This window comes from Papilio machaon, chromosome 22 (assembly GCF_912999745.1).
Source record: "Papilio machaon chromosome 22, ilPapMach1.1, whole genome shotgun sequence".
Lineage (NCBI taxonomy): Eukaryota > Metazoa > Arthropoda > Insecta > Lepidoptera > Papilionidae > Papilio > Papilio machaon.
The window spans coordinates 5,867,673-5,894,971 of record NC_060007.1 but is presented as its reverse complement, the minus strand read 5'-3'; the positions used below and the strand labels follow the sequence as shown (position 1 = coordinate 5,894,971).

The window sequence follows — 27,299 nt, the reverse complement described above, 5'->3', positions numbered from 1 at the left end:
CTGAACATATTTTACTTCAGAATGCTGCAGCTAAAAGTTTCGGAATCTCTGATTTTATTAAATGAAAATGGATTTTATATAATCGTGATTGGAATTTAGTTATACCTGAGAAACATGTATTCTTTAAGTCCTCATATGGTCCGTCAATCATCATCAGCTCACTATACGTCCCCACTGAGAGATTCGGAGCCTACCCTATGTTAGGGGTGACAAGGTCATAATCAACCACGCTGGTCCAGTGCGGGTTGGTTAACTTCCGACATTATCTTTGAATTTCTTGATGTGCAGGTTGTTAAGTTGGATAAATGTAAATATGTAAATCGAAAAACACATTGGTATATGGCGGGATTCGGTCTCAGGACTTGCAGATTACAAGTCAAGTAATTAGCCACTGACGTTCCTATGTGGTCCCTACAAAATTATATTCTCATTATCTTGTCCGTGTGTTGTCAGTGGGCCGTGAGGACGGCATGCCGTGGCTGCAGTAGGGTATGCTGTGCGGCGCTGTGTGGTCCGCCGCGCCGGTCAGCCTGCGCGGCCTGGCGCCCCCGCTGCCGCTGCCTCCGCGCCCTGCGCTACTCGCCGCACTCGTCATGCAAGCGCTGCACGACAGCATCGATGATGAAGCTAGCTTTATAGGTACCGTACACTTATTACATATTATCTTGCTCTTTAAGAATCCTGAAAATACTATTTCAGCTACCTTTACACTATGACTCTAAATGTGACTAGAACAAAGTGTTCAAACAGTATACACTTCCAGAACCCCCTGGGATCGACGAAAGATAAAGGTACGGTTCACCGAAATCTGTAAAATTATGAAAGAGGTCTACGAAAAAAACAGTTTGGGAACCTCTGCATTAAATCTGTTTTTTTTTTTAAATTGTAAAACACAATTTAAAGTATGTTTTACTTTCTCATACTGTTATACGTCTCCTAAAAAATCATCTTATCCAACATTCGAAATCTGTTCTTACGCGTAACCCTAATAAATTATAATATACTTCAACTAACGTTATATTTTTTTACGAGCGAGTCGTTCTTCAAATAAACATGCCCTTTGAATTAGTTCCCTTCCATAAACAGCGTTTGGATGTTCAAGGATTAGGGTGTGTACTAACGAGTGACTTCTAAACAAAATTACGATACTGTAACTACACGCTAAGTTTGTAGGCGACCTTATTTTGAAGGATACGCATTATAAACATCGTAAACTGTATTAACAAGTAGCAAATGCATCAGTCTCCATCGTAAGTTCAAAGTCTGTAAGCAGCGTTTTTTCACAGCATATACACCAGTTCCGACTGATAATTAGTAAGTCTCAGGAATTTTAGGACTAAGCATTATTCTCACGTGATCATAGTGAGTCGAAAGACCGTAAGTCTGAAGTAGCCTTATTTACTAGCATGCGAATCAGGTTCTATGAAAAGTCTGTAAGCGGCTTTATTTAGCAGCATATGCACCGCTCGTCTGTGTGTGAGGGTGTAGAGAGGGGCAGGGGGTACTGGGGGTGCAGGCGGGGGGGTGGCGGCGCCAAGATGTCTGCCGATAGCGGTGGCGTGCCACGCGGCCCCCCCGCACCAGATCGATATATGCCTCTCATTAAATTACTATATTATTTAGTACAACCGTACCGGCTGTTTTGGGCTCTGACAGTTTGTTTTTCATCGATAATTTTAACGATCGATTTATTGATATGTTTTTCAAACTATTTCACCTAACCATTAGAAGTTAACGTAGTTCTAAGTAGAGATTATACGACTAAATATATGTAGAGACGCACAAAATTGTTATTCCAAAGCAATCAGCTATTGCCGTTAAACTGCATAAAATTAATTTCTAGTTAAATAAGACGAGTAATTATTTTGCACCAATAGAACGGGATATTAATTTATTTATGTTACATTTTTACTTGATAAGTATCAATAATACTCAAAAACTATATAATACTGAATATTGAATACTAAATAAATATCAATGATACTTATTTAGTATTCAAAATATCGATATATAATTGGTTCATCACCCCTGTAATTATATTTATTCAAAAGTAGAACACTGGATATATTCGTGTAGTCCATTACTGTATTTGTATTGGATGTATTTGTCCGATTGTATCAGACCGGCAATGGATTTAGTACAAATTGCTATAATTGTGTTATGTACGGAGGTCGCATCACGCAGTGCGTGCAGATCGGTTAAGGCTCAAGTATTTTGTAATTAATTATAATTCTGCCTACAGTATTTATAGTTAAAAATGTATGATCAACCTTCAACAGGTAATTTTGAATTTTCTCTTTTGTGCCTAATTGATAGGATAATATTTTTCATAGATAGAACTTACCGTTTCCGTTCTATGGCAATAGGTCATATGTATAAGGGCCAAAGGAACAAATTGGTGATTTATACTTTTTTATGTTAAAAGCTACCTCTTAGTTTAGTTAACAACATGCACTAAACAAAATAAAAATTTACAGGTGTGTTATTTTTTGGTTAAGTTAAAGGGTTTAAGCGACATGTTTTCTTATATGGTTGAAACTTTGAGAGCCTCTTATTCGTAGGAGCCATCGATAGATTGAAAGATTTGACTGATTGAAGATAATTCGATTCAATGTCTTCCTCGGAGTGTCATGAGTGTCATAGGGATGTCATAAGATTAAATCAGGTTTCTTGTTTTATTATTATTGTAAAGTAATTTTGATTTCTCTACGAACAGTCAAAAAGATTAATGTTTTGACGTTCTGTACTAAGGAAATATTAAAAAAATGATCTAGATTATTAAATCTAGATTATTTCCATTAGGAAAGCCCAAAAAAATATGTAATTTGTAATATGGTAACATAGTTTAACATACATTATGTTTTTTGTCGAGGCATATTCAGAATGAACCAGTTTATATCGTATATATTACGTCTAGACATACGTTTCTAACTCTTCTAAATTTAGTCTGAATGTGCTCGTAATTTAGGATAAAGTTGATGAAAAAAAACGTTCTAATATTTTATACTTAGTTATTTTATTCAGAAAGTTTTTTTATTTTAAAATTTGCATTATAAAAAATGATGTGCGCCTAGAAGAAATAATTAGTGTTATTCCTTTGTTGTTTCTTCGTGAATAACTTTAATAAGTAATAATAAATATATGAAACTGTCAAAATATTAGAAAAACTGAAAGACTATTTATTTTAATATCTAATCTCGTATTAAAAGTTTCAAACAGAAATTTTTGTTGACATGTTTGAAAACAATTACCTTATCGAAAATGGCCGCCTAATTTATTTAACGCCATTTCTAGCTTCCCTCCAAAATATTTCAATAATGAATCACGGAGGTGTGAAGCTCCTTTCAAATTAAATAATTAATAAGCAGGAAAGCAAAGGAAAGTGAACTGTTTGCATTATAAATTCAATATTTGTCTGACTTGGGGAGATTTCGCGAATATTACGTTTTGTATCTTGCAAATATGAAATTAATTTTGCCAAAAAGATAGACTATCTACGCTTTACATTGTAATAATATAATTATAATTTACTTAATATTTTTATGTGACAGAGAATTTTTTAAATTTTGTATAAGTGTACAAAAGATTCCCCATACTTTTTGGATCGTATCAGATGGATAATTAGTATGGATCCCTTTTAAAGTAATTAATACTGTAAAAATTAAAACTAACCATAATGGCTCTGTTAGTTAGATTTATATCCTTACGTAAATCGAATTTGAGTACATATTCAATAACAGAAAATACAGCATACGAAAATTTTAAAACCTAGACTAAACTCCGACCTACCTCACTAAAGTACAGTAACTTGATTTATTGATCTGGTAGTTTTTGTGTCATGCGTACTGCAAGTTTAGTACTGGGTGTCACAGTATCAACTAACCTATTTAACGCACTAAACTTATTACTATAATAATTAGGATGACCAATTTCGTCTGAATTTATATTTAATCTTTGGACAGAATATTTTTTTAATATCAAAAGGTGGCAAAAGAGCAAGTGGCCAGTTAAATACGTCAAAATAGCTAAGCTAAGCGTCTGCCCATCGACATAGACTGCCATCGACATATCTGCCCATAGACATCCGCAATTGTAGATGCGTTGCTTACCTTTAACCGACGGACGAGATGACGCACAGAATAGGGACATAACCTCTTTTTATGCCTCCACTTCTCTGTCTTCCACCGAAGTTTTATACCTAGAAAAAAAGATACAAACGTTGTCCGTGATTCTAATTTTAAATTTTTTAATTGCTTTAATTGCTCCTAACTAGTTTTGACATTTAATATATTCTTGTCGTTTTATACGACGTCTTGTTTTAAAACGCTTTTAATTCTTTTGTTCACCATCCAGTAGTATCAATCAAATGTCATTATATCCGGTTGCAATGTTGATGTTAACTTAAACATAAATTCAGTTTAAGCGACCTTTGATGATCACTTAGAATTAGCACTGAAGGTCGTCACCCCTGTTGACTAAGTCATCCACGTGGCGCCTCAGTGACGTACTTTTCAAACCATTTCAGTGGTGACTCATTTTCAAAACGGAATTCCCATAATTTACCGCGACTTTGTGGCGCCGTGTTTGAAATATCACCTTTATTGCGTACCACTTAGTTATACATTCTTGGTAGCTGTCCAAAGGGGCGTTAGGGGTGATTTTTGAGTGTTCATCGGATTCGATTCTCGTTCATTCATAGAAACGCCGGTGAGTTAGTCAGTATCAGTACATTGGCGTGTTAGTTCTTGAGTTTATCGATTTTTTTTATGTGTCGTTTTGTATTATCTGGGCTCTTCGGTCTGGTCACGAAGACGATCGCTATGAGTAAGTAATTATTTAAATACTTTGTAATTTAATGTTTATTTATTTATACACGAGAGTTGAGAGCAGCTGCAAACTTTACCGTCCCTTAGCATTGCTTTCACACACTAAATCTACACTAAAAGTGATCCTTATCGACTATTAGAGTTGTTAAACTCTGAGTATGACAGTATTTAATTTAGAATTTTAATGAAAATAAAGAAAATTAGTAATGAAAAAAAAATAATTGGTTTAAACTACATATAGTTTTTAAAAGATCACTTAGACTATAGACTTAGTAACAATAGGTCAAATACAGGAGCTGGTCTAGAGTGTTATGACGTAGCCTCTTGGCAGCAGAGCGCCTCTCAAATTGTGCTTTGTCGCCAAGTCTCTTGCCGCATTGATTATAGCGCTAAAATATATAAAACTAGCTTTTACCCGCGACTCCGTCCGCGCGGAATAAAAAAAAATAGAAAACGGGGTAAAAATTATCCTATGTCCGTTTCCTGGTTCTAAGCTACCTGCCCACCAACTTTCAGTCAAATCGATTCAGCCGTTCTTGAGTTATAAATAGTGTAACTAACACAACTTTCTTTTACATATATAGATGTATTGGTAGAAGTTTAAACTGTTAAATTCCTCGTTTTGTTTTAAAATTGCCCGACTGACAGGTGGGTAATGTATTTATCGTTTGTACATACTTGTTAATTGAACCTGTATGTACATAATGTCCATTTCATTGCAACTGAATGTAGCCCAGACTACTTTGATGTGTGCTGTTATACTATTAATCGGTTGGTAGATAATTTAAATCATTTATTGCTTGTTTTTATGAAAATTAAATTAATTGTTGAAGTCTACTCGCAAGTATTACAACAAAACATGTCCTACTTCGCATTGTCACAAGATTTACGAGTTATATATCACCAGAACCAGAGTAGAAATAATAAAAGGCATTGATAAAGAGCTCATTAATTTTTAAATATTAATATCACAGTTTATTTTTAAATAAAATCTTATTGTTCTGATATAATTGTAAATATTTTTATAAACAAAACAAAATATTACAATTCTTTAGAAAAATGCACACAACATCATTATTTCAGACTTCATTTAATTTTGTTAATGGTTCTTTTATTTTTTAAATAAATAAGTTTCAGGCTTCGTAAACTTATAAACTATAAGATCATTGTTAAATAAATGCATACGAAATCTCGCATCAGAGGGACTGAGTATGAACATTTATGAGAAAGTGTTCGTAGCGTCATCAAAAAAAATCGTATTAGATATGTACAACGCCCAATCAAGCATGAATCACTTAAAATCTCATACAAGTTTTGACAAATTTTGATCGAATACTTTGTCGCAATTTTCGTGCTAGGCCCCCAGTAATATGGATCTCGACTGACATGTTATATTGTCAGATATTATTTTCTCTGTTTAATGAGAAAGGGACGACGATATTTAAGTATACGAGCGACTCCAGTCGAAATGAAGAGTTAATAATTCGACTGTTAGTAATGGAAAATCGATAAAATGGCCGCCTCAGTTGCCCAGTTTAACTTATTCATTAGTAAATCCGTCGGCCTCAAACACTGTGTTATAAAATATTAATGGACTTCCTTGCTGATAGATTGAAGGCATTTCGAATGTCTGTTTTACTGAAAGATGTTTATTTATCATTATTTCTAAATGTTGAGTGTATCAACAATAGTATTTTGAATAATTTAGAAAACAGCTAAAACACTCACATACATTTGTCCGGTGTCGGCACCGACAAGTTTCGAGCCCATCGGGGAGAGTGAGCGACGGGCCGAGTCCCACTCACCCTGATGAAGGGCCCAAAGGCTCCAAACTAGACGGTACCAACACCGGACTAATGTACGTGAGTGTTTTAGTTATTTTCTATATTAGTTAATGATAATGTCTGACGAAAGTTTGAATAATTTAATAGTATTTTTGCATAAATTAACGCTTTTTCCTGCGTTTATTTTCAAATATTTTAAATTCTTTTACCAAAGATAGCGATGGGATTCTCTCGTTTATACGTTACCGTTGTTTATATTTAACTAATAAAATAAAATAAATATTGTCTACTGACAATAGTACTGACGAAGTACTCTACGTAAGGTTATTTTTTGAATTAACAGTTTCACCTAACCCGATGTTTGATATCAAATCATGCAGTTAACAGTGGTAGAATCATGCAGTTAACAATATTTGTGCACGAATTGGCCGGGTCGACCGGTGCAATACCACGACCACACAGAAAACAGGCGTGAAGTGGAAGCAATTCCGCGTTTCATCTGATGAGTGTGATACCAGAGGACTAAAATTATCCTCTTTCCCTTCCCGTCCTTTTCTTATTAGGAAAGGATGGGAAGGGCAAGTGGATTTTGCGGAAGAGAGGACGCATAGGAAGGAGAAATATCCACTTTCTGTGCGTCCCATTCTCCGTTAATTAAAGGTAGGCAACGCATCTGCATTTGCGGATGTCTATGGGCAACTGTCGCCTCGTTATTTCGGCGAATCCAGGTGGCCGTTTGCTCGTTTGCTACCTTATGTTATAAAAAAAATTGATCCACTTCCCGGTTACTGAATAAGCTGAAATTTTGCATACATTTATAAATCGTGTGACAATGCAATATTATGATGAAATGGTGCTGAATTAAAACCTTATAATTAAATTTACACCAAAATATTCTATGTCACTCTTTTTTCGTAATGTATGACAACGATAACTAAGTCATAATTGTACGCATCGCTGGGAGCTGGTGCATGAATGTGAGAAATTAGGGCATTATGTCTGATGTGCGAGCGACCGTGCAGTACGTCGCCTTACCCAATACGTTTGCGTCACTCTAGACTCGACAGTACTATCGTTTAGGAAATAAATTCACGTTATAATGATTTAAATTTTAATGAAACATTATTATAAGGTAATTAAAAACGGCTAAACTTACATATCACGTTAATCGGAGTGTCAGACTCGGCCTGATGTTAGTTGCGTTGAATGTCGATAGCTTGATGATGAATTAAAGGTTCTGTTAATAAAACATTTTGCTGGTGATAATTTTTCTTGTGAGAGTGAGAATCGCAAGAAGAATAAAATGAATATTTATAAAAAAGAAAAAAAAATTAGACGTAAAAAGGATTGACGCGCGGTGCGCACTGGCTACGATACCGCGGGGCCGGTGTTGCCACAACAGATGGATAACAAGTCAATACCGATGTCATACTTAACATGAGTTTATCCGTTTGTAATTAGTTTACATTCACATATAAATATATGCATTATTCAACTTAATTTAATTCACAAGCTTTAACTTAGTTAAAATTTTTATGTAATCGCTTAAAACTTTATGGAATTTATTTTTTATTACAGACAATTTTCAAATTGAAGTTTTACCTTTGAAATGCCACTAAGGTTCCCATCACATAGAATGTAATATTTAATTTTACCTTACTTAAGTTTTAATTATAATTTAATATGAAACCTCGATATATTCCAATCACTATAAGTGCGATCACGCGTACAGTCGTGCCCACTTATACAATCGCCAGGTTTTGTTGCCGATTCATTGTTTACAGTGAAATTATTCAATTATGTAACTGATTTAATTATTATTAATGATATTTAATTACAACAATGTTAAGTGTAAAATTAAAGAAATATCTGTTTAAAAACTTTTTTTGGACAATTTACATTTTTATATGATTTCTTTAGATTATAAAACATTTTATTTTACGTTGGCGGCCATCTTTGAATTCATTGCATTCGTAATTGTCCCACGTAACACTTCCCAATAAGCTAGTTTAGGAAATCGTAACAATTTTTCACATCGTCTAGATAACAATGTTCGAATAAAATAAAAGAAAGTCTTATTTTAGGTCTAAATTAAATTAGTCCATTGTTATATTCTCGCAACACTAAATGTCAGTTGATGGTGAAACTTTTGCAAAGAAATTCCTGCGTCGGGGTCATTGTACTTTTGACGTATATTACTTTTGATGATGTTTGCAAATTTATAACTTTTTTTTATTTTATTTAAAGTATAAATTTTGCTACTAATTAAAAAAAAGATGCTTGACCGAAACAAAAACATTTTAAACTAATGATTTTCTGCACCTGTCCGAATTAAGTAGAGTCGCTTCGCATTAGACTGAGAATTAATGTTCTTAGATATATTCCTAGATTTTAAAAGTGACATTTAACAATTAATTTAATTAATTTCTTTGAATTAAATCTTAGAAAATTACAAATTGTAGAATTTATTACAAAACAAGCTTTTTAAAATCATGACTATTGAATATATTCGATAACTTTCACCATCATTTTGAATTAATTGAGAAAAGAAACTGTAACATCACGATGATTTTGAACGAAACTGTCACTAATTTCATTCGCAGTAATAAACGACAGATATTAAATATAATAAACTAGCTTTTACCCGCGACTCCGTCCGCGCGGAATAAAAAAAAAAAAAATAGAAAACGGGGTAAAAATTATCCTATGTCCGTTTCCTGGTTCTAAGCTACCTCCCCATCAATTTTCAGCTAAATCAGTTCGACCGATCTTGAGTTATAAATAGTGTAACTAACACGACTTTCTTTTATATATATATTAGGTCCTTACATATGAAATTGGCGTTTTGTATGAGAGGAACAAAAAGTCGATTTTTTTTAATATAATAAATTTAATTAATCAAAGTATGAACCATTATTTTCTATGCACTTTTGCCATCTCATAGGTAGTTCATTGATCCCTTTACTAAAAAAACCAGTCGGACGGGAATCAATAAAATCTTTGAAGGCGATTTGGACTGCCCCATCGGAGTTGAATTTTTTCCCTTGCAAGAAGTTATCCAAATTTCGAAAAAAATGGTAATCTGTTGGAGCAAGGTCCGGGGAGTACGGAGGATGTCTTAGACTTTCCAATTGAAGCTCTTCTAATTTAGTAGCCGTCTGTTGCGCAGTGTGTGGTCTAGCGTTGTCGTGAAGCAGCAGTGGCGTGGAGCGATTGACCAGCCTAGGTTGTTTAGCCGCTAGCTTTTCCATCATGTCTTGCAATTGCTGACAATAGACATCAGCCGTAATAGTCTGGCCAGATTTGAGAAAACTGTAATGAACAATACCGGCACTAGTCCACCAAACGCTTACAAGTAACTTTTTTGGGGTTAATTTTCGCTTGGGGCAGGATTTGACTGGCTGGCCAGGATACAACCATTGCACCGAGCGCTTCCGATTATCGTAAAGAACCCATTTTCCATCACAGGTAATGATTCGGTTTAAAATACCTTCATTATTGTGCCGGTTTAGTAATGTAACGCAACAGTCGACGCGCGTTTGCCGGCTTGCTTCAGTCAATTCGTGAGGTACCCACCTTTCAAGCTTTTTAATCTTCCCAATTTGCTTCAAGTGAATTAAAACAGTTTTATCACTAACATCGCAGCCTGCAGCTAACTCGGACGTGGTTTGCGATGGATCCGCTTCGACAATAGCCTTCAACTCTTCATTATCAACTTGAGTCTCAGGCCGTCCACGGGGCTTGTTCTGCAGATCGAAATTTCCAGAACGAAAACGTTGGAACCAAAAACGAACTGTGTTTTCTTTTGCAACACGACCGCCATACACATCATTCACCCTTCGAGTCGTTTCCGTAGCACTAGTGCCACGGCGGAACTCGTACTCGTAAATAATGCGATATTTTAAGTTTTCCATTTTGTAAATTGAGTGACGCAAACAGAAAAAAACAGAAGAAAAAAAACAAATGAATGACGGTCATCGAACCACAAATACATGAGTCTATAGCTGTACAAATTTGAATTTGAAATTCCTTACCAAAGAGGAGAAATTCGTGATTAAAGTATCCAGTACGAAAAACGCCAATTTCATATGTAAGGACCTAATAGATAGATAAAAGTTGTCCTCCGTTTATAATTTTATTGAAATTCAGACATACTTTCATATGTTTGTCCACTTCTTGATAATGTCATTAAAACATACATTATCTAGTACACAAGGTTTTGCACGAAACTTTGTCGGCGCGAAATTAAAAAAAAAATGTTCTAAAATATAGCCTATGTATGTCACTCAGGGATATTCTAGCTTCCCAACAGTAAAATATTTTTTCAAATCGGTTCACTAGCTTCGTAGCCTGCTGAAAGATACAAACAATTTTTTTGTAATACTTGTTAAAATATTACCAGCCAGTAGTAATGTAAAATAAATAAAAAGAAAATAAAGAGAAGAAAAAAAAACATAATATAAATAAATATATGTAATGAAAACATTTTCAATGTTTGAAGAGACGCGATTTTATATTTGGGGGAGGCCTATGCCCAGCAGTGGGCGTTACGAGACTGAATGCATGGATGGAAAGAGACGCGAATACGATTTTATCTTAATTTGCTTTATACAAAACTTGTACTAACATAACCTAAAATACATAAAAAATTGTAACTTTAAAAAAAGTATTATTCGTATATTATTCGTACTAAATTCTAAATAGAAAATCAGAAAGGACACATTTAATTTATTTATTCTTTACGTATTCAATCTTTACATATTTATAAAATTGGTGTGTCTGTATGTACTAACGAAAAAAAAATCATATTTCGTACACGTTAAAAAAAATTGGCTGAACCGTTTTTGACGGAATTTGACGGGACGGTAACTTATAATATGCAAGAGTATATTATAGGTTACTTTTTTCTATTTATTCTACGTAGACAAAGTCGGGGGCGACCGCTAGTAGTTTAATAAAAGACATCTAGATGAAAAAATGGCGTATGCATTTTCCTACATAATTTGCTGTAGAGTCGATGCGATCCTACGATGTGCCCTCCCTCACTCCCTCTATAACCTCCCTCCTCTTATAGTCCTCCCCTCAAACCCCCAATTGAGTCAGTCTGTGAACGATCGCGGTAGAGATCGGATGATTCGCTTAGGGCGACCGCGCATTAACGGCATAAAAATAAAAGTGCGAAATCCTACAGTTGTGTCCCCAGAGTTCTTATTTCATGTTTCTACAGTGATTATAATTTTATTCATTATTTATATACTTTGGGATGCCTGGATAAGGTAATAAAAAACGACATAATTTTTAACATTAATATTTGAAATTAGTTGTTTAAAAATTTGAATAAATTGAATTGATTAATTACATTTTAAATCTTTATTGTATTATACTAAGTCAATAATCAAATTGATTAAAACATTTCTTCAAAATTATAATCCATTTTTATTTTTATACCGAAAATATTTTTAAGTTAATTATTAATCTGATTAATTTAATTTACATTTTTAACAAATTATTTTTTAATTCAACATTTTTTTATTTCAATGGATGTATTTTTGGATTATAACTAACATTACATGTAATAGTTTAACATTTAACTTTATTTAAGCAAAAAAAAGTAAATTACAGAATTTCAAAGTAATACACAAATGAAATGGGTTAATCTGGGCTGTGCAGACATTACAAGGGATTTACTTTTGTATTGCAGACTTCTGCGTCAGTCTGTAGTCTGTTGGCTGTTATGTAACCGTGCATTTCCATTGTTAAACAAAAACATATGCACATTTCATTCATTATCTTTGTAAAAACAGAGACAGTAAATATGTTTTTAATAAACTTGCAAAAAATCAACATTAACTTAAGGGTAAAAAGGTGTATTTTACGTTTTTAATAAAGTTGCAAAAAATCAACATTAACTTGAGGGTAAAAAAGTGTATTTTACAGTTTTTTTCTAGTCATCGTAAAATATAGTGAAATATAAGATTTTCTTGGGGAAATTTGTTTATTTTTGGTTTTAAAAAATAAATCCAAATTAAAAAAAAAACATCTGTAAAGGAAAATTCCGTCTAAAAATTAAAAAGTTGTATACCAACTATTTAATCATATATACATTACATTTTTATGGAAAATAATGCATTGTACAAAAAAAAAATAACCTTAGTCTAATATTAATGTTGCGTTATTTAAAAACCTTCACAATTATTTATGTGCAATTATTAATGTGATAATAATAGGTCGTTCGGAAAATCATTTCGTTTTTTTTTCGACTTAGGATTCATGTATCTTCGACGAAGATGAACCTGTAAGGTCGGTTATAGTTGATAAAGGCATTTTCAAACATAGAAATAAACATAGAAGATAGAAATAAAAACGAAATGACTTTCCGAACAACCCAATAAATAATAATATGAAATAACTAATCAAATTGTTTTAGGTTTTACATTGATTTTGATACGTATTGAAATTAAACAACAAAATAATAAAAGTATAGACAATATTGTTAGGTTGACATAAAGTAAAATAACATAACATCTAATGATTCATATGTTACAAAATAAATAACATAAATGTTAATCATAACATTGTTAACATAACATACGGCCTGCATTTCCAATCGTAACATGTTTTATAATATAACTAGCTGTCGCCCGCGAGTAAGTCCGCGCAGAATTAAAACAAAACTTAATAAGTTGCCTATGTGTTCTCCCAGACTATATTCTACATCTGTCCCAAATTTAATCAAGATCCGTTGAGCCGTTCTGGAGATACCTTCTAAGAATCATCTATACATCCATTTAAACTTTCGCATTTATATTATTTGTAAGAAGTAAGATTTTATTTTCATCGCTCTTGTTTAAAAAATATTATAGTTTTAAGTTTGTTACCATTAAATGTCCTTTGTTTGACTTAAATATTAAAATATTGTAGCATAATATTCTGTTGTCTGTTTGGAATAACCTTCTGCTGAGTCATGTTAAACTCATTGCTATCCGTCACGGGTGAAAGATTTTTTATTTATAGAGCGCGTCGCCATGTTGGTTTTTTAATATTTATTGTTTTTTTTTTTGTGTTAAATGGCTGCAATTTTATTACCCATTATAATTAATGTAATGTTATTTATCTAAACAGTCTTGATTAAGATAGTAGTCCGGTCAAATTATAAAAAAAAATGACGTTATTAAATTAATCAGACATCTATTCAACAGCCATATTTACGAATCGCCTCGAAACATTGTCTCCTTACAAACAACACAATTAGTGTACATATAAAAAAAGTAATTTAAACAAGGCAAAGGTCAAACAATTCGGCTTATCAGGACAAATCAAAACACACAGGGGAAAAGGAAAATGGATTGGAAGCTTAATAAAAATAACGCGTAGTAAATGGAGTGTTGATGATGGATTGAACCTCGCGTGCGGGGCCCATTCCTAATGAACTGTGAATTTTTCTAACAGGGTTACATAGAAATCGTAATTTTTTTACGTAATTCAGTGATGTTTTAAATGGATGTCTTGATTAAGAAATGGATTTACTACTTTTTACTTATGTCTGCTTTATTTTCTTAAAATAGGGCAAATAGTTCATTCACATTGTGTAAATCGTTCTTGTACAAATTCAGGGCGTACAATATGTCGGGGTCAACGACCTTCATACAATAACATATTCGCCCCAGCCTTATGGCGCTTCTATGGCTTCTTACAAATTTCCTTAAATAGATTTTGGTACAGTACACTTTTTGCAAAAATATTCATGTTACAAGAAATAGACGTGAATATTTGATATATAGATTTTGTAAGAACAAATTTTATCTTACTATTATTATAAATGCGAAAGATTGAATGGATGGATGTTTGATTGTAGGTATCTCTGGAAGGACTCAACAGATCTTGATGAAATTTGGCACAGATCCTCGGCAATATATCCTCTGTATAATAATAGCCACAAAGAATTGAACAAAATACTAAATCCGTGGAAGCTATCACAAAATACTAAATTAGAACATAAATAAAATAAAAAAAAGGAGTAGGATTACTAAAAATATCTCTACATCTAATTGCTTATACAAAATGCAAATGTTACTGACATGTGTCACCCTGTATAACATGAATTTAAATATTATCTACGTCACATTATCAAGGTTATGTAAATCCTGAACGTTGCATGCTTCGGTGAGAATAAAACAAAATTGACAATATACAGGGGGAGTTTATTACGTAATCCAACTTTGAAATTTAGATTTGTTTCTCGAAAAAAAATTCTTTTTTAATTTCTAAAGGATAAGTAGAATTGTTTGTATAAATAATATTTACATTTATAGGGTTCTTGAATAAAATAACAAAACTCTTATTTTTTCTTTTATTTTTTTTATTTGGGTGCTATTTATAGTAACAGTCAAAGAAGAATGTAGGTAACAATTACCCCGGTTTATCAAAAATCGAATGGAAAGAACAGTTTAAAAAAAATCTGCTTTTTAAATTTTTATTTTTTTATTTCAAACTCTAAGATTTTTTTATTTATCAAAGCTACGAGCACAATGTGGCGTGGCTCCAAGCACATTGTTTTTTTAAACGAATTGTGAAGCAGACAAAATGCAAATGTTCGGATGGATGTTTGTTTGAAGGTTTTGCTGGAACAGTTCAATGCATCTCAATGAAATTTGATGCAAAACATAGTCTGGAAGAACACATAGATTAGTAAGAAAGTTTATTTTTAATTCCGGTGACAGAGTCGCGGGTGACAGCTAATAATATCATAAAGGTTAACAGAATTTTATAACATCCCAGTGTTGCATGTTTCCGTACAATGTTCAATAAGAAACAGAAATTACGTGTGCAAAGGAAACGCTTGTTACCCGCTGGTTACCTCATGCTGAAGGTAACAGTTAATTAAATATTCAATTAAAAACATTTTTATACATCAAATTTTTTATATAGTTAAATTGTAATTTGATTCTTAAATGCAAAATTAATAAAAAAAAATTACATTTTATAGAATAGCGTTTTCATTTTCGTTATAAAAGCGTTCTTTTTTAAGTTATAACCATATTTTATAGTAATTATAGGTACTCATAGTAGTGTAAAATATAACGAGTTATTAATTAAACCAACTTTTGAATCAATGTCATACGAGCCTCTCGGAAATTCTTTCATTATGACTTTTTTTTTAATTATATTGAAATGTCGCACACGCTGTAATTTTGTTCCATAAAGTTGAGTACACTGACTTCATTTTGAAAATTATTTTATTTTAATTTTGAAGTTTCCAGGCATGTTATAAAAAGGCTGTATTTAATAATATATTTGGACTATATTTATGTCTTTATTATGTTGACTAACTTAAATTGACTTTATAATTTACCTAACTAGTTTGACGTTACTTTTCCTAAATTCTATTTCGGATCATTATTATGAAATGATTTTGTTTTAAAATTGACAATATCGCCTTAAATGTTATAGTAACTTGAAATAATTAATAAGAAATTTGCGTGTTTTTCTTTTATTCATTTTTTTAAATTTTATGTCTGCTATTTTACTAATATAATAATAAATGCGAATGTTTAGATGGATGGATGGATGGATGGATGTTTGTTTGAACTTATCTCCTGAACGGCTCAACGGATCTTGATGAAATTTCACACAAATGTAGAACATAGTTTGGTAGAACACATAGGCGACTTATTAAGTTTTTTTAATCCCGCATGGACGGAGCCGCGCGCGAGGCTAGTAGTATTATATTTTTAAATACATTTTGATAAATACATCTGTAAAAATTTTATTTAAGCGTAAATTTCTTAGAGCTGTGAACATTTATTTCTCAAGTGGACTCAAAGTTTCTAAACTGCGATTTTAGTGATGTGCTAAGTGAAATGTGATAGAAAGTGACTTTGCACAACTATGCTGTCTGTCTGTTAGTCCATCCGGATAACAACATGGGACTTCACAAACGAGAAAGTAAGTAACACTTCTAAGTTTAATTAAATGTAACTTTATAGGTTATATATCGGACATCCAACAAAAAAAACGGTCACACCCAATAATTGATTCCAAACCATTTATAGATATTTGAAATAGCATTTGCAATCAATTGGATTTATAAGGTACTCTCTTTTGTACTCTCATTGTTACAAAGACAAACTTTTTTTTATATCATTAGGTGGCAAACGAGCAAACGTCCACCTGGATTCGCCGCAATAGCGAGGAGACCATTGGCAAAAGACATCCGCAAATGCAGATGCGTTGCCTATCTTTAATTAACGGAGAAGGGGACGCACAGAATATTTCTCCTTCGTATGCGTCCCCTCTTCCGCCAAATCCACTTCCCCTTCCCATCCTTTCCTAATAAGAAATGGGTGGGAAGGGAAAGAGGACTAAAATTAGGCTTCCGGTATCTCACTCATCAGACGAAACGCGGAATTGCTTCCACTACACGCCTGTCTTCTGTAAGGTCGTATTGCACCGGTCGACTCGGCCAATTCGTGCACCCAACAAATATTGTTGTTGCGGGATCTACCACTGTAGAGTAAAGATCGCATACTGGGTTCGTTAGGATATGGTGTCCTATTTTAAATTATTCAATGAAAATAACCTTTGAACGTATATTATGAAATCGATTAATCAAACGTACAGATAAAGTTTTATATAACAAAAGTCAAAAATGCCTTGTTACAAACAATGACAATGTAAAATGTACTATACTAATGACCTAAACTATAGTCCGTAATGATATGTATCTATCTATCTATAAATCTATATATATAAAAGAAAGTCGTGTTAGTTACACTATTTATAACTCAAGAACGGCTGAGTCGATTTGACTGAAAATTGGTGGGCAAGTAGCTTAGAACCAGGAAACGGACATAGGATAATTTTTACCCCTTTTCCAATTTTTTATTCCGCGCGGACGGAGTCGCGGGTAAAAGCTAGTGAAGTATACATAAATAAATTGGACGTAGATTATTTAATGACATGCAAGTACAATAAAATAATCATAATTATGATCGATTTCATATTATAGAAAAGATTGACGTATTTAAATCAAATGTGACTGAAAAATTTTACTCTATAGGTAAATTTCCACTATCGTAACTTTTTTTTACATTAATATTACGATCCTTTTCAATCTATTTGTAATAAACAGAGATAGCAATACAGAAAATTTGATGGACTGCTGACAACTTGAACAATCTAATATATAAAATTCTCGTGTCACAGTTTTCGTCACCGTACTCCTCTAAAACGGCTTGACCGATTCTCATGAAATTTTGTGAGCATATTCAGTAGGTCTGAGAATCGGCCAACATCAATTTTTCATTTTTTTTTAACTGCGCGCGGACGGAGTCGCGAGCGACAGCTAGTTTACTATACAATTGAATTCAATGGAAACGAGAAATTTTAACAAACATTTCTTAACAAGTTTACCTTAATAAGGCTATTATCAAAGACCTTTTAAAAACAGACGTGTTTTGTATCAATTTAAATCTTTAAAAAAAATTCCGTAGACATTAAATGACACTGTCACACAATTAATATACAAGCAGACGGTTTCGAAAAATAATTTATTAAAAACAGTCCTCCTGGAGCAAAATTCTGAAGTCATTTTCTATGTTAATAAAATATTGTTGTTTAAATTTGTACAAAGAGAACTAATAAAGAAGACAGAAGATAAATAACATATTTGTACATTGGAAACCTACTCTAAGTTGTACAATAGAAACTGAATGCAGACGGAATAACGAGAAACAAACAGTAACTTGCACTTTCGACATAGTTTCCTTTATTTGTAAGTCTTTGTGTTGCACTAATACATACTCGTAACATAGTCGTTACACGTTTTATGTACACTTATGTACTTACAATCAACTTACACTTGACGATAACTTAAAAGCGCAGTTTTACCAATAACTTAGAGACGTTAAGTTACCGAAAAACATATTGCTAAAATGATTTTTTTTAAATGTTTTGTCAATGTTTGAGAAGAATTAAAAAATAGCTGTGTAGCTTACGCGCTATTCCAGACTAATCTATCTCTGGTACAAACATCAAATTACATACAGACTTTACATACAAACTATGACATGCGGCACATGAATAAATGGCCACTGGATTTCCACAGAGGCCGAACAGAAAGTGGATATTTTCCTTCATAGAATAATAAGAGGTTACAATATTAGTAAGATATTACTCGTATTTTTATTGAGTATCGTGATACCTTTATGACATAATATCAGTGTAACTATGATCGATGGAGACGAACGAAGCCGGGGGCGTTGCTAGTTGCGTACGTGCCGCGACTAGCGAGCACCGGCGGACAGAAGGTCGCGAGAAAAATCAATAGCCTCGCTACCAGGGCTGTATCAATACAGTTTTTAAAAGTAACATATTTGCTTAGCTACCTTTTATAAAAGGTAAAATACTACTAGACTGTCGAACACATCTGTGGTATACAGAAGACATGCACCGGGTATTGTCCTCTAGCAGCGTTGACATGACTAGATGCCCCCACAAGACAGTTTCATAGCATATTTTCCACAGAAAGAGCAAATGTGATTTGCTTGTTGTCACTTTAATTTTTTTTAATTTTTTTTCGTTAACTTTACGCAGTGATGCTGCATAGCGTGCTCTATATTTGCCGACATACCAACTTTTTTCGTATACTTGGTCATTGTGAAATAACCTACCTATTATAAAAGTTGGCTGGAAAAGAGAAAAGGCAGCCCTATTTGATAATGTCTTGTCATACTTGTATTAGTTTATTACGTCTTATAGAAGTATTATGTAGACCTATTTGTTATTATCACAAGAATGTATGGTTTGGTAAAAATATATTTTAGCATGTCATCAGCGATCCCATCCACTTAAAGGGAGGAAAGATTTTTATGGAATGAAAAGAGCATTTAAAAATGTGTAACATATTTTTTATGTTATACTAAAAAACAACCATAGTGTGTCGTAGCCCTATTATCAAGTTGTATGTAAAGATAAATTGACTTAAAGTTCGCAAAGCCCCTTATTAGGTTTCCCCAAAATTACATCACTTAGAAATTCCCTCAAAGAATCCATTTAAAGTTTTGTGTGTAGAGTCTTACGAACGCGTGATATTTTAGACCATTAACTGTTATTGTTAATTTTTAACTGACGTGTCTTCTTGCTTTATACATCACTATCAGCATGGGCGTCGCCAAGGAGCTGTAGGGGAGGCAGCGGCCTCACCCTAGAGAATTGAAAAATATAAAGTAGATATAAACTGCTTCGAAATAAGTATTGTTGCCTACGATCACCCACACAAATAAATTAGAATACTAGCGATTACTACTACTAACGATTTGTCAGTTTTTAATATATAAAAATCTACTAGTCTTCTAGTTATTTTAAAAAAATGGGATCCATCTGCAAGCACTTCCTTTAGATTAAAATATTTTTCATCAAAATCGGACCACCAGGGGCGGAGTTTCGCGGTAACACACAAAAAAAAAGTACAGTCGAATTGATAACCTCCTTCTTTTTGAAGTCTGCTAAAAAAGAACCCAAGTCGATAAGCATTATCTTTGGTATAAAAAGAAGGATTTTAACTTCTAGTCTTACCTTGATCTTGCCTAGACTTTGATCATCATCTGGCTATTCCCATATCTTCTTAAATATCTTATGCAAATCTTCTATAATGTAATTCATCTATACTTTGCAATAAATGCATGCTATGTGTATAGTTGTAACTCAAAAAATTTGATTTTTCGGGAGAATCATTTTAGTGTATTCAAGTGTACTTATTACCACTTATTATATTCAAAATGTCATGATTTAAACAAAATAATGAAAATTTTCGTTTGAGCAAAATAAATATCTTGTTTAACGGAGTTGTTCAAAAAAATTCCGACCTTTGTTGTGGAGTCCGCTTATCTTATTATGATTTTGTAAGCTCCATACAAATAAAATTCAAGTATTTAAGCGAATACCAGATATTTCCGGACTAAAAGTGGTCTTTATCGTTAACAATGACCTAACTTTTCACATTCCAGAGATTAGTGAGCTTGGGACGATGTGTCCGCTCTACAACTTTTAAAGGGTATTTGCATAATTATCGTATATGGCTTCAATTATTCATATAGCTCTGCATTTCGCATGTTTAAAGAAAACTTATCGATCAGGGTTTGTTTGAAATCTTTTTAAGAGAAAATTGTGATATTTAAGAGAAACTTTAATATCTAATTTTAAATGGGTGTTAGAAAATGTTTTGTTGGTGACATTTTATACCAATCAAATATGTCTTGTCTTGAATAAAATTCATCATAGTGTGATCAATTCTACTACTTCTTAACACTTTACTGCCACAGTTTTTATCATTTAATATTCCGATGGGTCTTATGTATTATGGCCAAAGTAACAAATTGATGATTTTTACTTATGTTAAAAGTTATGTCTTAGTCTAGTTAACAACATGCACTAAACACAAATACACTTTTACAGGTGTAAACGTGTTTTTTTTTTTTGCTAAAGTAAGAGGATCTATGCGTCATCTTTTCCTATATGGTTGAAATTGACTTTAAGAGTCTCTCCTGAAAAGACACCTGACCTTGACAATGACACCTTGGCCATTATTCGTAGGAGCCATCGATTTATTGAAGTGTAGATTTAATATTTGAATTGTAAGGGATCGTGTAACCGAAAAGCATATCTTCTATATATATAAAAGAAAGTCGTGTTAGTTACACTATTTATAACTCAAGAACGGCTGAATCGATTTGACTTAAAATTGGTGGGCAGGTAGCTTAGAACCAGGAAACGGACATAGGATAATTTTTACCCCGTTTTCTATTTTTTTATACCGCGCGGATGGAGTCGCGGGTAAAAGCCAGTTAGTAATAAAAGAGTCCATAATATAACAATGCAAATGTCAATTCTTTAATTGCTTCAATACAGAGAAATGCACATTAACATATCAATGTAAATAACAACAGTAATGATCCATGACATGCAATAATTTCAGGTTCATAGTGCACGGTCACCATTCCATACATTTTATACATACCATATAAGTCGAGCTTTCGATGTCGTACGTTTGAAACGCTAGGAGTTTTGCATGTCCACTTTATATTATCTACATAAAGTGCCAACATTTTCTAATATTCGAATAATCTATATATATAGAAATGAATTGCTGTTCGTTAGTCTCACTAAAACTCGAGAACGGCTGAACGGATTTATCTTATCTTAGTCTTGAAATGTTCATGGAGCTCTAGGGAAGGTTTAAATGGCGAGAAAAAATTCATACCGCTATTAAGTTTTTTTTAACTGCGCACGGACGGAGTCGCGGGCGACAGCTAGTTCTACATAAAAAAAACTATCACTTTGCTATAACATTTGAACATCAACATTACATACTTAAAAATTCTTTTTGTAACAAATTGTAATTGTAAAATCCTTGAATCTCATTGGACCGAAACTAATTTGTTTTAGTTTAGCAAACAGCAGCTGTGTCATCGATTTTTTTTACATTTAATTGAAACAAAATATAACCAGCCAGCATGAAGTGAACAAGGTCAAATAGAACGTCTCGTCTGTTAATTTAATCTGTGGTAAATTATAAACATAGAGTAGTGAAGACTAACGTTACTCGTATAACGCTTTTTTGGTCTACTGAGGAAAAGATTTTACATTACTATTGTGATCAATTGCTAACTAAACGACTGAACAGATTATGAAAAGTGAAATGTCATTCGATACGTATTTTCTTCAGAGTGTCACAATTGTACTTCAATCTACTTTTTTTAATTTTGCTTGTTTACTAAAAACTACAGTGTTGTGAAATTTCATTTTATTTGGTCATTACTTATTGAACATATGATATTAGTGTACATAATAACGGTCGGTAAATGGGGCAATCGAATTGCTACCTTTTCTGATATTGTTACTTGTTATAACCACTACGTGTCCTTTTTTGATTGCCAATAGATTTTTATCATGTTTCGATAGTTTTTAAACTAAATACTATTACATCGGAAAGTAAATAAACGCATATTAACAGACTATAAATAATATTTTGATGTTATATAAAATATTTTATAAAAGTTCAGTGGAGTCTTTTGTCAATTACACGTATATTGTTTTTTTTTTTTAATCCTAACATTACCTGTCTTAACATTTACGCTATAAGTCAACGTTTTAAAAATAAATAAATAAAAAATCATGATCGACAGCCCTAAGACCCTCGTCCATACAAGAAACATCGTCGTTACGCCACGAACATAACCGTTAGGGGGCTAGGGATACTAACAGCGTTACAGATTGTGCGACAACTTTGTGTGGTTCGTGTTCTCGGCACAGTTTACCACATTTTATGGCCTTTTAAAACGGAAAGTATTACTTTTAAGATCACTAACGTTAAAGTATGTTTTAGAAAATAAACACATATTGTACGCAGGTTATTTGTACTTAGAATAAAAGATAAAATAACAGTCGCAGGAAAATTAAATTTAAAATTATTTCTAGCAAGAATGGAAACCATCAATGAATAATTTAATGTTTCACTTCAATAAAACTTCTAAATTAATTAAAAAGAAACGTCATATTTCATATCGGTCATTACGATATTCTTTTTTTTACAATTATCTTATGACAATTGTGAGTTAAAGTGATATATCTTATCTATATATATAAAAGAAAGTCGTTTTAGTTACACTATTTATAACTCAAGAACAACTGAATCGATTTGACTGCAAATTGGTGGGCAGGTAGCTTAGAACCAGGAAACGGACATAGGATAATTTTTACCCCGTTTTCTATTTTTTTTATTCCGCGCGGACGGAGTCGCGGGTAAAAGCTAATTACTAATATTATAAATGCGAATGTTTAGATGGATGTTTGTTTGAAGGTATCTCCGGAACAACAGATCTTGATGAAATTTGGCACAGTTGTAGAACATACTTTGGAAGAACACATAGGCTTATTACGTTTTTTTTTTTTAATTCCGCGCGGATGAAGTCGCGGGCGACAACTAGTTTTACAATAACGATGTGTATGTTTTAAAAATTGTAGTTATTTTGGAATATACTGTGAAAAAATATTTTGTAGGTTGTTTCCGTTTTGGAGCGAAATTTCTTCGTTTAAGATACTAACACGGTATAACACTAACATTTTAAGAGGTACAGTAAACATTGGACGTGCTTCTTATGGTTGGTTATAAAATAAATAAACGTACAGTGTTCACAATGTAGCCGCATTCTCGGCAACTTGAGTCCCAAACGACTTTAAGCTTACGTTCAGGGAATAAAGTAACAATGTCACAAGATATTTAATACATTTTTACAACAGGAAATAAGTTATTTAATCTTTCATTTGAAATATTAAAATCACTCAAAACATTTTAATTTTTTTTTTTATTATTTTATCCTCTTTTGGCGATTCGCGATTATTATATATATAATATATCTTGCTAAAAAATTCGAAACATATGACGTTGTATACGTACGAGAGTGTTCATCTCACTAGCGGCGGGACTTGCGACGTCAAGTAAATTAGTTTAAACCTCAACTTAGATAGGAGTATGTACTAAAATTAATTTATATGAATATTTTTTGTGTGCACAACAGTACCGGCGCATATTTTAACGCTTGAAGAATTCAGTTGTTTTATTACCACACATTACAAGGACTATTTGTACCTTACTTATTATTCGATTTTAAGAAACATATGTAGTCAACGTATATAAAGGTATAAGTATTTGCCAGTAATATGTGCAGATGAGACATATGGCTTCCGTGTCGGCTTACGAGACCCGACAAGTGTCGACGTCTGGCGACATAGCTTCCGATCCGACGGTTGCCAACCTCTGTTTATATTCACATTATAATTACCCTCTTTGAACACGTGTTAAAACGCGTAATACAACGTGCCTCCAGCTAAATAGAAACATTTTTTAGTTTAGGTAATAAAACTTAAGACATAAAAAGAATTAATGTAAGAATGATTAAGTTAACTTATGAAATTTCGAATAAATGATGGTCGAAACATAAGAATACTTCTATGTTATTAAAGAACATTAAAATTTATCTCTTGAAAAATTGCATTTTTTGGTCTTACACATGTTTTCGGAGGAACCGCGTAGTGCATCGAATAAGCAAGCATTGACCCGTTTTGTTCTTACAATATCTTCGTTGCTAAAACATGGTTATGATCTAATACATTTCACTATTATTAAAATTAAATTTTCCTTTGCAGAGAATGGTCTACTCTCCTACGAGAATCCTAACTACCATTTGGACTCGCGCCTCGACAGCGCCATCTACAGCGACCTCTACGACATGCATGACGACAAGAGTATGGCTGACGTCTACGATAACTACCTCGATAACAGAAGGTAAGTCTTGAATAGTATAGAGAATTTAACAACAGGTGGCGTGCTGTATATGTTTCGCTTTTCTGTATATGTATAGTTGCATGTACCTATCTGGCTTCGTTAGTTCTGTCAGAAAATATTGGAAATTCACTAAGACATTAGTTGTGACTAACGTTGCCAGACGTCCGGAAAAAGCCGGACATAGGTAGGTTTATTGATCGCGTGTCCGGCCAAAATAAACGGTTGTCCTTTTATTAGGCTTTTTACATTTCCCAAACGCTAGTGTACCTATTAATACTGAGGCAAAATTCTAAATAATATAGGGTCTCCGACCTTTCTACTCAAATGTCCGGCCAAACTAGTTGTTCTGACAACCCTAGTTATGACAGACTAATCAAAACAAGTACAGTCCGACAAAGATCTTGTGACACTTCTTTGACATTTACGTCGGATAAATTAAATGCACTATACCATTTCCACTGATTAAATTTATGTTTCAATAATCGCCTTGAACCAGCGTTATGCGACTAATCTCCTATTGGAAAAAGGGTTTAAGTCAATACACACCGGATGTAGTTCCACATACGTACAGTCGCGCACTCAATCAATGCACGGATACAGTTCAATTCGAAATTGATTTCCGATTCGCTTCCATTTGGATTGCTTGTCTGATGAACGCGTAATGTGTTGTACTAGACACAGATTGGTGAAACAATATGTTAGTTATTGTAACGCTAAATTAGCTTTTGTTGCAAATATATTATTATAAAGTATTTACCCTCTCGTTGTCGGAAATAAATAAATCTTATTAATATTATAAATGCGATTGTTGTTGTTGATAGAAGGTGTCTCCAAAAATGTAGAACGTAGTCTGGAAAAACACAGGATACTTATAAAGTTTCTATTTTTAATTCCGCTTGGACAGTGTCACGGGCGACAGCTAGTGTTTAATAAATATATAATCAGTTAAATTTAATTATTCACAAAAATTACTTGCAAAATAAGATTAAATATTACGTCATTTATAATTAAAAAATTTAACATAGTTAATTAGCATTATTTTTTACTCTTGTAATTGTCTCGTATTAAAATTAATTTACATTTTATGAAATCATTTTATAACAAGATTTAAAAGCAATAAGAAACATTTATTTATTACCATAATTTACAGTTCAGAGCAAACTAAAAAACGTAACAAAAAACGAAACATGATACTTCCTCGATGAGAAAATTAAAACGTAAATCAGTAACTTTTTTGTGCACTAATGTTAGGATTAACTACAGCCTAAAGTGATTACTAACTAACGAACAGTAGAATCTTTTTACGTATATAAAACGCTACAGATTCTTTTGTTTTTCTGTTGAAATATAATGAAACGAATAGAAAATTTGGCACGTAATGAAAGTCTATGTTACATTTTTATTATTTCAAATTAAAACTTTTTCAAATAACAAACAACGTTCGAATATCAAATTGATAGGTTAAAAAAAGAATGTTGTTTTATTTGCTTTGAATTTGATGTGCTACAATCCAAAACCAATTTTATTTATTTTAGTAACTAAAGGCTGTCGGCCGCGACTCCATCCGTGCGGATTTAAAAAAATGTAATATGTAGCCTATGTGTTTTTCCAGACTATGTCGTACATATGTGTCAAATTTCATCAAGATCCGTTGACCCATCCATCCATCTAAACATTGGCATTATAATATTAGTAATATAGAAGTTAACGATGTATAAACCTTCCATTTCCTTTCAACCCTTTAAAATAACGTAGTATAAAAGAATTTCATCTGTGGACGCGCTTTTGTAAGCCGATAAGACTAGACCTTTTGTCCTACGGAGTGCATAGACCTGTCTAGTGCTTAGACTGTCCGCACACCAGACAATAAGTCCTCGAAATGTTGAAAATCTATGGCATATCGAGGTAACTTTTGTCTAGTTCTATGGTTAGTCGTATAATTTGTTCAGAGAAAGAACGATTGAATGATACGGTATTTATCCTAGATAAATTAGATTGATTAAATTAGGGATAATGAATATTCTTATCTTAGTTTATTTAGAGATTAGCTTTTGGTAGCCACTGCACCACAGCACTGGCAATAGTGGTAGATCCCGCAACAACAATATTTGTTGGGTGCACGAATTGGCCGGGTCGACCGGTGCAATACCACGACCACACAGAAGACAGGCGTGAATTGGAAGCAATTCCAAGTACAGTCTGATTAGTGTGGTCCCGGAGGCCTAATTTTAGTCCTCTTTCCTTTCCCACCCTTTTCTTATTATGAAAGGATGGGAAGGGGAAGTGGATTTGGCGGAAGAGGAGACGCATAGGAAGGAGAAATGTCCTCTTTCTGTGCGTCCCCTT

General features: G+C 33.0%; 1 protein-coding gene across 1 annotated transcript in view; it reads left to right on the top strand.

Annotated features, from left to right (window-relative positions):
* Positions 1-464: 464 nt before the first annotated feature.
* The window catches only part of LOC106713877 (protein Fe65 homolog), a 40,685-nt gene continuing 13,850 nt past the window's right edge, over positions 465-27,299 (top strand). Inside the window, exons 1-2 of the mRNA XM_045683536.1 lie at positions 465-639; positions 24,815-24,953. Of these exons, the coding sequence (XP_045539492.1) occupies positions 492-639; positions 24,815-24,953 (287 nt within the window). The 5' untranslated portion in view covers positions 465-491. The remainder of the gene's footprint in view (positions 640-24,814; positions 24,954-27,299) is intronic.